Consider the following 12,598-nt stretch of genomic DNA (forward strand, 5'->3'; position numbering starts at 1 on the left):
ATTCAACTAGATTCTGGGCTCCACTCCAGCTGCTTTGTGCCAGCAGATCTAGCCTCTTTAGGATCCTCCCCACAAGTGCTGTAGAACTACAATGGTAGAAACAGGACTACCTCCAGTACTGAAGAATACAAAGGTGACTTAAAGCCACCATTTCATAAACCCTCCTGCCCTGTGCTGAACTCAGCTCAGCTGGAATGGAGGATTTGATCCTCTGATTTTTGCTACCTTAAGGGTATTGTTAAAATGAGACATAAATAACAGATAGTCAGCTAGGACTGCCACCTTTCTAATGGCTGGTAACCAGACCCTCAAGGCCCTGCACACATCTCCGCCTCTTCCCCCCAAGGCCCTGCTCCATCACTCGCCCCTCTCCCCCCATCCTCCCATCGGATTGCTGTTTCTGAGGTACATCTGCTCACACATCCTAGGGGTAATAAGGACAATCTGCACACACATAGGGGGATTTTCATTTACACTCATTTGAATTTCTTCATTTCCACACACATGCACACAGTGGAAAGTTTGCTTCATTAGCACACTGGTTCTGGAGAGCAGGGGAAGGGAGCTCCCCCTTTTGCACATACAGATGAGGTGAAAGGGAGGACTCCCCCTACATTTACATGGATGCCTAGATAGGGGAAGAGATTCCACTTATTTGCACCAGTACCTAAGAGAGAAGAAGGTCCCACCCACTTGTACACACAGTGGAAGAGTGGAAGGAAGAGAAGCAGATGCTCCCCCATTTGCAGCACACCCACCCAGTTCCTGTGTCCTGCCAAACTCCAGGCTGAGAAACTTACTGAACTTTCCCCAGTTGGGCTGTTGGGAGTGGCTGGGGCAAGGAGGACTGTGGGCTGTGATTCGCTGGGTGGCAGGGCGCTCAGCTATGATTGGCTGGGCTCTGTTCCCCTCCTCACGAGGGTGGTGTGCGTTCTCTGGGTAAGCATCTCTCAAATCAGAAATGAGCAAGTTTCCACAGATCCAAAAAATTGGACATCAGGGCTTGTGAAATGGTACTTGGACACACAAGCTGAAACCCGGACTGTCTGGGTGAAAACCGGATGGGTGGCAATCTTATAGTCAGCTAACAGAAATCTCAGGTTTCTGCCTTTCACCCTTCATAGCCTGCTAAATCTGTGTCTAATACTAGCCAAGTCTAGACAAACACTAACACATGTCAGCCATTTGCCATCTCCAGTCCCGCTGAAGGAGGAGTGAAAGATTAGGAAGGACAGTGGACATAGACCACCCTACAATGACTAAACTACTGAAAATATTTTAAAAATTGTAGTTAGAGACCAGATTTCCAAAGGTATTTAGGTGCCTAAAAATGCTGATAGGCACCTAATAGTATTTCCAAAGGTGCCTAGCCAGGTTAGATGCCTAATTCCCATTGAAAGTCAGCATTAGACACCTAACCTGCTTAAGGGCTTGTGAAAATCCCACAAGGCACTAATCTGCATCTTTAGGTGAATGTGAATATGAATGCCCAATTGTCCGTATAGATGAGATTTTTTTTTTCAGATTAAGAGCCTGATCTAAGTGCATCCTGTAACTGTTATTATTTTTTGTCTTAAAGTAGCATCTAGAGATCCTAACTGAGAGCAGGACCTCATTGTGTTAGGCACTGTATATAAACCTCATAAGACCCTATGCAGAGCTTGCACTTTAAATGGACAAGACAAACAGTGGATGAAAGGAAAGCAGTGCTGAGTACCCTGAACTCCCACTGAAGTAAATCAGCAGGGTCTCTCAGCACAACTGTAGGATTGGGCCCCATTTCATTGTCTCTTCTAATATTCAGGGCGCCATATTTCACACATTATTGCCACATTAACTAGCAAGATATGGAGAACTTAATTATTTTTGGGTTTTTGTTGTCTCTGGTACTATAAAGAAAAATCCCCAAACATATTCCTCCTTTTCCCCATTTGTCCTGTCAACAACGCATCACATTCATTATTAAAACCATTCTGCCAGTGGAAGCAAGCAATCAGCTTCCATGCTGGGTGTGAAGCTCTGGTTTTGATCTAACATCTATAATGCTTACAGGACAGTGAGACTCTTTTAGAGACTGAAAATATTGTTACAGCTGGAGGGCATTTTAAGGTGAGAAAACATCAAAGTGAGCTGTAGCTCACAAAAGCTTATGCTCAAATAAATTGGTTAGTCTCTAAGGTGCCACAAGTACTCCTTTTCTTTTTTGCGAATACAGACTAACACGGCTGTTACTCTGAAACTTAAAATTTCAAAAATTGTCAGCCAGCCACTTGTTCTAGTCCAAGGCACCATTTTGGCAGTCAAGGGTTCAAAAAAAGAAAAGCTTAATCACAGATTCATATTGAATATCTTCTGTTTCTATAAAAGACGAAGCTACTTTGATAGTTTTCAGGACATTTGTGTTGTAAGAGTACAGCAGGTTTGTTGCAGTTCTAAATAAAATCTTCTCTTCCTTCTGGGTCACCTCATTCAGTCACTACCCGAGTCCTAAAGGGCCAAATCTATCCATAATGTAAATCCATTGAAGTCAATGGACTCATACCAAGAGAATTTAGTCCAGTGGGCCTAATATGCTCTCCTCTCCGCATGCTGCTCTCTCCACTGTTCAGCTACAGTTTTCCCATGTCAGGTGTGTGCAGATAATCAAGAGCCAATACAGACACAAGCAGTTTCTTAGACAGGAAGGTTTGGATGCTTGGATAGCTGAGTTTCCAATGTGTATTATATATATTCCATTCTACAGCATGACATGCCTTCTTATAATAAAGGCATGTCCTCCTCCCTGTGCCAACCCCTAAAACCCAGATTTCACCCCACAATCTTTGGGGGAGAATCTCCCTTCCTGCAATACTAACGGCCCCTTATACAGGAGAAAAGGCCACTGGATTGCTGTATTTATTAATAGTAATATCATTGTTGGTGGGGATGGTTATATATTTGTATAGCATCCACAGTTCACAGGGCACTTCACAGAAAAATAAGGCAGTAAAGTCCTTGCCCCATAGGGCCCGAACCCTTACCTATCTCTATAGTCATGCACAGGCATCTTCAAGGAGCTGAGCACATCATGCTCAAATAAATTTGTTAGTCTCTAAGGTGCCACAAGTCCTCCTTTTCTTTTTGCGAATACAGACTAACACGGCTGCTACTCTGAAACCAGTGGATTAAGCACATTCTTAAGTACAGTGCAGACTTGGGACTCTGCTGAGAAAATCATGAGTGTTTGAAAATTTGAGACTATACTCTAAACTAGTGAAACATTCTTTAAATTCCTCCCATCGACTGGCTTAGATCTTATTTACATTACTTTTCTCTATTATAGTCTGTTCAAACCCTGGCACAGTCTTTTGTTTTCAGTATAAACTGTTTATTTTCTGGTCTAAAACGCACTGGGGCTTTCACAAGGGAGAAAGAAAATAGTTCAGAATGTTCCAAACTGGCCCACAAATGCAATTAAAAAAACAAAATGTTGGCAGAACCCCAGCCAACATGTTCAGCAAGTTTTCAGAGGTAAATCTTACAGTTAATCACCTCTACCTTTGCCAGGAAAAACAGAAAGAGTTGAAAATTGTATGTCTTTTCTGTGTGACTGACAGTCTGAGAGTAGATTAGATATTAACAAAGAACTCCTTTCATATAAAAATTAACTCCTAGGAGGAAAAAAAAGATTATAGAATTATAGAATTATTGTGCATTCATTGGGCCTTATTCTCTGAACCTTAGTCAGTCACTTATACCAATTCAAAGTGAGAGCAAAATAGTATCAAATCACAATGGGAACATTTTACATACCGGAGTATGTGAGTTTGGACTCATGCTTTAGAAGGTGCAATAGTGTACCAGGTTCAATGTTTATTATTTTTCTCCTAACAGTGATGATTCCATCCTGCTGTTTGTGGCTATTCTACAATGAGCAAAATTCTGTAGTACGTGGAAATCCCACTGAAGTTAGTGGGTGTTTTTACATTTGAGGAGGCTGTACAAACATGTAATTATGGTAATCAATGAAAATGATAAAACACAAAGATAATATGCAAGTTTTATATTTTTACCATACATTGATTATGTTGATGAAGGTCTCTCTTTGTGAAGCTTGTTTTCAGTAATAAGTAAAGGACCTAAAAAAATCCGTTTTCAACTGATATTTTGAAAGCAGATTGTGCAGAGATCTACAACGATGGACATAAACGCAGTGGATTTTACAAGATGAAACCTCTTCAGAGCCCTAGTGAATTCCTCGCCTACTGTGACATGTCAGAAGGGGGAGGCTGGACTGTTTTTCAGAGACGTTCTGATGGCAGCCAGAAATTTGATAGGTAGGTGTTGGAGCCAGCAGTTATAATTACAAACAAACCACAGGTATCTGAGACCAGGTGAGACCAAGTTATACATTAACTCTAAAGCTATCTCCGTAAGGGACGATCAGTGGTGAAAAGAGAGGAATGATGATTTTGTACGTAAGCCACCAGACTGGAACACCAAAGTTCTTGGTTCAATTCCTGACTTTGCCTCAGACTCTATGCCCTGGTCTACACTAGGACTTTAGGTCGAATTTAGCAGCGTTAAGTCGATGTAAACCTGCACCCGTCCACACGATGAAGCCCTTTTTTTCGAATTAAAGGGCTCTTAAAATCGATTTCCTTACTCCACCCCTGACAAGTGGATTAGCGCTTAAATCAGCCTTGCCGGGTCGAATTTGGGGTACTGTGGACACAATTCGACGGTTTTGGCCTCTGAGAGCTTTCCCAGAGTGCTCCATTGTGACTGCTCTGGACAGCACTCTCAACTCAGATGCACGATTGTCTGCCGTTGCTCTGACGCAGGGAGGAGCGACTGATGACATGGCTTACAGGGTTGGCTTACAGGGAGTTAAAATCAACAAAGGGGGTGGCTTTACATCAAGGAGTATTTCAGGCAGGACTTCACGGAGGGTTCCAATAAGAAATGGTGCACCTAAGTCATTGTTCTTATTGGAACAAGCAGGTTGGTCTGGCCTCTGATTGATACATGGCTAGATTTACCTCGCTGCATCTTCTCTGTGAGTGACTGCAGTGTGACCTAGAGGAATGAGTCCCCTAGACAGGGGGTGAGGGGGGGGGGTTGCAAATAGGTACAAAACAAATCTGGTCTATTTCTTGTTTTGATACACTCCATCTATCTTTTACATCTTTGACTGGCAGCAGACGGTGCAGAAGGACTGCATACCATCCTCATCTCTTGCCTGCCCGGCAGAAGATGGTACAAGAGGACTGCTAGCAATCCGTATCGCCTGCCTGCTCACCATAAGATGATTCAATAGGATTGACTGCAGGACTAAAGAGAATGACTTGATCAAGTCACTCCAAATTTAGTCCCTGCGCCCATGTCTGCCCAGGCGCTCCTGATCGACCTCAGAGAGGCGACCAGGAGACCTCGGACATGACGATGATGGCTACCAGTCCTACTGTACCATATGCTGCCATAAGGCAAGGGGTTGCTGCTGCTGTGTAGCAATGCAGTACCACGTCTGCCAGCACCCAGGAGACATACGGTGACGGTTACCTGAGTGGGCTCCATGCTTGCCGTGGTATGGCGTCTGCACAGGTAACTCAAGAAAAAAGGCGCGAAACGATTGTCTGCCCTTTCTTTTACGGAGGGAGGGAGGGAACGGGGGCCTGATGATATGTACCCAGAACCACCTGCGACAATGTTTTAGTCCCATCAGGCATTGGGATCTCAACCCAGACTTCCAATGGGCAGCGGAGACTGCGGGAACTGTGGGATAGCTACCCACAGTGCAACACTCCGGAAGTCGACGCTTGCCTCGGTACTGTGGAAGCACTCAGCCGAGTTAATGCACTTAATGCACTTAGAGCATTTTCTGTGGGGACACACACACTCGAATATATAAAAACGATTTCTAAAAAACTAACTTCTATAAATTCGACCTAATTTCGTAGTGTAGATATACCCTATGTGTGGCCTTGGGTAAGTTACTTAGGCCCAATTAAAGTAGTTAAGAATTAACCCAACTTTAAGCATCTTTTAAAAACAATCCACTGAAACCCTTGGGACTACTCCTGTGTTTTAAGTGAGGCACATATTTAAGTACCTTGCTGAATCAGGGTCTTAATTATTTTGTTCCTCATTTGTAAAATGGGGATAATAGCAACTACCTACCTCACAGTGTTGCAAGGAAAAAATCAATAATGTTTGAGGTGTTCTGATACTGTGATGATGCGGGGGTATGTAAGTACCTAGATGCTGTACCTAGGAAAGGGGATAATATAGGTAAATTGGATTTATGAGCTGCTGCTCCTTTCCCCACTTATCATGTCCAAATGAATTTTGGCTATATCCTCTCTAATCAGAACACCCACTGACTATCAGTAACATTGGCCTAATTATTTGTAGTTAACACTACAGACACATTAAATTCTAACTATAGTAGGCCACAGCAAAAATGGTCATTTGCTGCACTGGGGTATTTTCTTTGACAGCAGTATTTGTGGTAAATCAGATGTTCATAGCACCACTGTCCCACTGTGTGTAACTAAGTTCATTTTCATGTCATTAATAAGCACTGAAATAGTATCTGACATGTTTAGAGTTCTGTGCAAATACCAAACTAGGGAATCCTTTAAAAAAACACCTGTGACGTAGGTAAGCATATATTAAAAATAGTTGGAAAATTGGGGAGGAGAGAGTGTTCTGTGGAAAACCTGGTCTTTCAGCAAAAAATTGAAAACCAAAATAGTTTGATTCAGAAATGATATTTCAGTGTCCCATGGGAGTGGTAGTTCAGGCGCCTCATGAGTCTGTTCTCCTCTATAAGCCCAAGCTCCTGGGTTGGACTACATCTCCCATGATGTACCATGTGAATTAGGGAATCCCTGGCTGTGGTGCATCATGGGAGGTGGAGTCTGGCTCGGGAGCCCAACATATAGAGGAGAATGGGAACATGAGGCAACTGAACTACAACTCTCATGAGTCACCATGGTGGCATATCTGAAACAAAATATTTATGTACTTGGCTGAAATATTTCAATTTTTGGCTGAAAACCAAAATCTCTTTGGTTTTCAAGCATTTTTGTGTGTGGATTTTGTGTGCATGGGTTGGGTTTTGTTGTGGTTTGTTTTATTTTATAAATTGGTTTTCAGGCATGAGGGTTCTATAAAAAATTTAAACTTTCTATGTAAAGCAGGTACTACTTGGGGGAAAATTATTTTGTTGAAAACCCCATTTTCTGTCTTTTTTTTGACAAAAATATTAACTAGTTTTAGAAAGTATTACTATCCTCATTTTATAAATGGGAAAAACTGAGGTACAAAGAGGTTAGAGACACAATAAGTCAATCTGGGAAAGCGAAGATTAGAATTCAGTAGCTCAAAGTCCTGATTCCCAGCCCTCTGTTCAGTCTGCCAGACAATACTGAGTCCAATATGGTTTTAATATTGTTACATAACTCATACTCAGTTAACATTAATGATGTTACATGCACTACCCTGTTACCATATGTTCCTGATAATCTTTGCAGCCTCATGACCTAGTCTGTAATAACACACTGTAGTAAATGAAGATCTTTAAATGTCTGACACGTTGTTTACTTCTTTTAACTGTAGTGAGTACACCCTGTATTATCCATTATGTATTTCATAGCGCATGCTTGGCTAACCTCTTTTACAAACTCTTAAACCTCACTGCTAGATATCTCTGCAGTCACCAGTAAACAATACCTTAACATACAGAAACACAAGTGAATCTTGAGGCAAGTTCATTATTAGCACATTTTCACAGTCATATATTGCCATTTCATGTGACATAAGCTAGCAATGTATTTGGTTTTGTCAGTTGATACAGTAATTTTGACAGGTTTCAGAGTAACAGCCGTGTTAGTCTGTATTTGCAAAAAGAAAAGGAGTACTTGTGGCACCTTAGAGACTAACCAATTTATTTGAGCATAAGCTCAATAAGCTACTGTAGCTCACGAAAGCTTATGCTCAAATAAATTGGTTAGTCTCTAATGTGCCACAAGTACTCCTTTTCTTTTTACAGTAATTTTGTGTCTTTGCTCTATTTCACTAACTTTTTTTCCCTTTTAAAATGCTCTAAATACCAATAGGAAAAGTGTTCTTCTGGAATTGTACTTTTAACCTAAAAACTACTCAGCACATTTTATTGATTAACAATAACTAGTCCTCACAATACCCTTGTTGGTGGTGCGGGTTGATCCTGAGAGGCTGAGCATCTGCAAGTAGGCGAAAAGTGAGCAATACTATTTCTATTTTTCAGATGGAGGGAAATTAGGTTTTAGTTCATTGATTGACTGAAATTGAATTACTGTGCCTTTACAGTGAAGTAACTGAGATCAGTATTAACCCCAAAGAGATTACAGTAAGTGATTTATACAAGACCACAGCGGGAGTGTGATTCTCTCTTCAGGACACTCAGAACCATAAGCCACTGTGTTACTCCTCTGCCTCAGCAAGTGAGAGCTTTGCTACTGTTAAACTGTATGTCAGCTCTCTGACATACCAGTCTGTCTGCCTTGCCAGCAAACTCCTTGAGACTCTTCCATTCTAAACCTTCCTTGCAGGTAACAATCAGTAAAACCTAACTCCTGAGTTCCCCAGAGATGTCTTTCTGCAGTGTCCAGTCCCTTTCACAGAGACAGCGTGCACACCAGCCTGTTAGGTTACCTGAGGACTCATTCTTCACTTAAATATAATAGCAATGAGATGGGTTATAGTAAAACTATTAATAAGTTTTTATTAATAAAGTACAGAGATTTAAGTGATACTAAGCAAGAGAAAATGACAGGTATGGTTACAAACAAAACACGCATTCTAGTCACTAAAACTTTTCATTTTAGCAAGTTACAATCTTTGCCTAAGCAGTTCTCACTTACATCCGTTTACCAACATATTTAGCCCTTCAGACCAGGGGACAAAACTTGCACAGACACAGAGGATAGTGTCCCTTTTCTTCCCTAAGTGATGGATAACTAAGGGGTTCTCTCTCCTTTTTATAGTACAGGAAACCTTTGAAAAGCAAACCCAGACAAAGTTCCTCTCCTCTCCTGATGTGTGGACACCATGCTGTCTTCCTCATCCCTTGATCAATTTTCTTTTTCGATTGGCTTAATCACTTCATTTCCCTTACCTGTAAATGTACTTCCATTGTCTCTGGCCTCTCCTTGCTCAATTTACATTGGAGACAAAGGTAAACAGGTGAAACAATGTTCCTTTGTCTATGGCAAACCTGTTTATCTGCTCTACTCAGGTTGCTTGATCTGAACATATTTCAGGAATATATTTCCAACACATATACACAATTCTTTACACACTGACTGCACATACGTCACACAGTAATATTAGGGACCACTATCACCAGTTCTTACATGATACCTCACAAGATACTCTTTGGCTAAATATTCTGACAACAGCGTGTTGAGTGCGACCTTTGCCTGTTGGCATAAAGGGGGCTCTTAGGGTCACAGAGAGTCTGTCAGAGCCACTCTAGAGATGGAAAAATAAAGATCTGCTCGAGCCTAATTTTAGAGCCCAACCCAACCCTGAGTTGACCACAGCCAATCTGAACCCAGCCCAAGCATGTTGGGTTGTTTCATACCCGACCCAAACCTGACACTAGTATTTTGGTCCTGTCAGGTTCAAGTCAGGTTGCAAGGGTCTAACCTCTGGCCCAGAATGCATTTTCTTTACTTTGTTTCTCCATGGAGCCATTGGGGCTCATTATCCCCTAGCCCTGCTCTCCCACCACAGCCCATCAGCTGCTCCCAGCCCCAGCCAAGCACTGCACACCCAAAGGGTGGCCAGTTTTCCCCTCTCCCTGGCCACTCCTCCCAGACCTGTGTTAGTGCCACTGCCTCAACCTTGGAGGTCAGGCTGGTGGGCCTTCCCCCTCCCCATTCTCCATGCCCCACATCTGTTTCCGGCAGCTCCTTCCTGTAGGGTCTGGCTGCATGCCCTGCCTGCTGGCCACAGCTGCCTCCCTGAGCTGTGCGTGCTGTGGAAAAGAGGCACAGCAATTTGACACCACAGTACAGTGAGGTGGCGGTGGCCAGCAGGAGCAGGGCAGGCAGCCACTGCTGTACCAACCCCCAGTGCAGCTTGTGCTCAGAGACTGCCTGACTCAACTCGAGCCTGAGTGTCAGGTTGTTCTCCACCCGATCCATCCTGAACCTGACACTTTAGTCAGGGCTCATTGGATTTGCGTTCCATTGCAAGGCAAAGGAAACAACGATTTTATCTGATCTGTCTGGCATTTCTAGTACTCCCTTCACTATAGTATCTAGGCACCAGAGAGAGACACAAAAATGGCAGGGCCTATCAAAAGACGTGCCCCTAGCTCAAGGGTGGGAAAAGCAAGGTGATGCTACAGCTTACAAAACAGTAGCAGCGAGATCTGTGGAAGTTTCATAAGCTACTCAGTCAAATCACAGAAGGTATATTATTTCTGATGAAATGCTGTGTGTGACACTCCTACACATAAACTTTCATGCTGTGGTCACCCGGGAAGTGTCTCTTCATTGTACACATTTAGGAGATGATTACTGGAATTTAGGCAAGTATGTTATGCAGGAAGTCAGACAAAATGGTCATAATGATACCTTCTGACCTTAAAAGCTATTGTGGCTGTGTTTCTGGAAACCAAGCTTTAGTTTGGGTTTCAGCTGCCAGCATAAAAACTAAGGACCTCCCACTTCCATGTGTGTAAATCAGAAGTAACTCCAGTTAAGTTAATAGACTTACACTAGTTTAAAACCAAGGTAAATGAGGTCAGAATCATGCCCCAAAAAGTAATTTATTAGTGACTTGATATCATATAAGACTGTGAGGTTAAAACAATGGTGTAGTTCCTAGCAAACTTATTATCCTCTTTCATTATCCCAAATCATTAGTTTCAATTTTATTTTCAGAGTCTGGGCTGACTATGAACAAGGTTTTGGAAATTTTGTTTCAACAAATGGTGAATACTGGCTTGGAAATAAAAATCTTCACTATCTCACCAATCAAGGTAAGATTTGTACAGAAATATTTTTCTTCCTTACCGGCCTTTGCAATACAGGCAAATCCACGATCTGTTTCTGCCTGTTACTTTGTTTCAGGACCAGGTTCTGATGCAATTTGCACTCGTGTAAATCCTGAGTCACACCACTCGTTTGAATGGGGTTGTTTAGAATTTACAACAGTGTAAATTAGATCAGAATCTGGATCTCAGTTCCTAATAAAGGATTCAAACCCTCATTGGACCAATGTGTCAATGGTGTGCAGGGATCCTCTACAGAGCAATGCTCTGCAGTACATAATGCCAGCATCCCCCACGCTCTCAGATCCTTTCTCCCCATAGCAGACCTGCATCAGTTTAACTGACAGTCCTGACCCAGTCAGTGAACTGCATCCGTTCCATTTAGTCAGGACTTGTAGTGGCCACATATGTGACACAATCTGACTGACAATGCAGGTCTGGGTGTTTTCTTATTTCTCCTACTCCTAGGAATGCTAGCAGTGTCTCCATATTTCTAATAATTAAAGGTAGTTAATCTCCTATTGTCCTAACATACCCTCCTCTAAGGGCTTGTCTACACTTAAAATATTGCACTGGTGCAGCTGCACCACTGTAGCACTTCAGTGAAGATGCCACCTACACCAACAGGAGGAGTTCTTCCATCAGCATAGGTAATCCACCTTCTGGGAGGTGGTAGCTACAAGGAGGGTTAGGTTGGTTTAACTGCATCACTCAGAGGTGTGAGTTATACTGACCTAATTTCCTAGTGTAGACCAGGACTAAATTATTGCTTGTTAGATCTTATGGTTCAATTTAGTGTACTCATTCCTCCTCCCAAAACCTTTAAAAGGCAGACTTCCTAAATTACTCTGCTGACAGTTCACAATGGCATCATGCCCCTCATTGCTCAATCAGCCTTTGAACATACTCTCTCCTCAGATAAGAAATCGAGGTCAATGGGGTTGAATGGGTGTAAGTGAAAGAAGAATTTATGCTATGCATTCAGGGCCAGATCTTCAATTGTCTTAAATTTGGCACAGCTCCACTGAAGTCATTGGAAAGATGTCAGTTTACACCCTCTGAGGATTTGGCTCTGATTGTTTAATTTACTAATCTACAGAGGACCCAAAGCCTCAAATTTTGGATTTGGATGGTAATTACCCCAAATTTTGAGGAAGAGCAAATCCAGGATTATGGCTGGATCCTCTTTCCTACCTTCATCAGCAACTCACAAATCCTACCAATGTGAGAGGGCTGGGTGGCTTACACTGGAAAACTTGTACCAGTGTAACTCCATCAATTTCTGATACAGATCAGCCCCATATGTTTTGTGGAGGGAGAAATACGAATAAAAATTAATTTTAAATGTCTAAAATTTGATTCCAAGCATTGTGGTCTGTTATATGCTCACCTTTAAAGACCTTCATGAGAAAATGTGGCTTTAGCAGAGGTGATGCATGGGGGGGGCGCATGTGGGGAGACGTGCCCTGCCAGATTTGCTGCTTGGCTTGTACTGAGCATGCTCAGTAACACTGCTGAAGCTGGCTGCCCTCACTCTGTTCCCCTCCCCCACACTACTGGCAGGCACAG

The 12,598-nt window shown here is 42.5% G+C and overlaps 1 protein-coding gene across 6 annotated transcripts in view; it reads left to right on the forward strand.

The window, feature by feature from the left end:
* Window positions 1-12,598, forward strand: part of FGL1 (fibrinogen like 1) — a 54,247-nt gene that overhangs the window by 25,637 nt on the left and 16,012 nt on the right. For 4 of the 6 annotated variants that reach the window (XM_075127880.1, XM_048848165.2, XM_048848164.2 and 1 more), the window contains 2 exons: window positions 4,154-4,316; window positions 10,920-11,017. In XM_075127880.1, the coding sequence (XP_074983981.1) occupies window positions 4,154-4,316; window positions 10,920-11,017 (261 nt within the window). The remainder of the gene's footprint in view (window positions 1-4,153; window positions 4,317-10,919; window positions 11,018-12,598) is intronic. The other 2 variants (XM_048848167.2, XM_048848169.2) reach the window with 1 other exon arrangement.

This window comes from Caretta caretta, chromosome 4 (genome assembly GCF_965140235.1).
Source record: "Caretta caretta isolate rCarCar2 chromosome 4, rCarCar1.hap1, whole genome shotgun sequence".
Taxonomy (NCBI): domain Eukaryota; kingdom Metazoa; phylum Chordata; order Testudines; family Cheloniidae; genus Caretta; species Caretta caretta.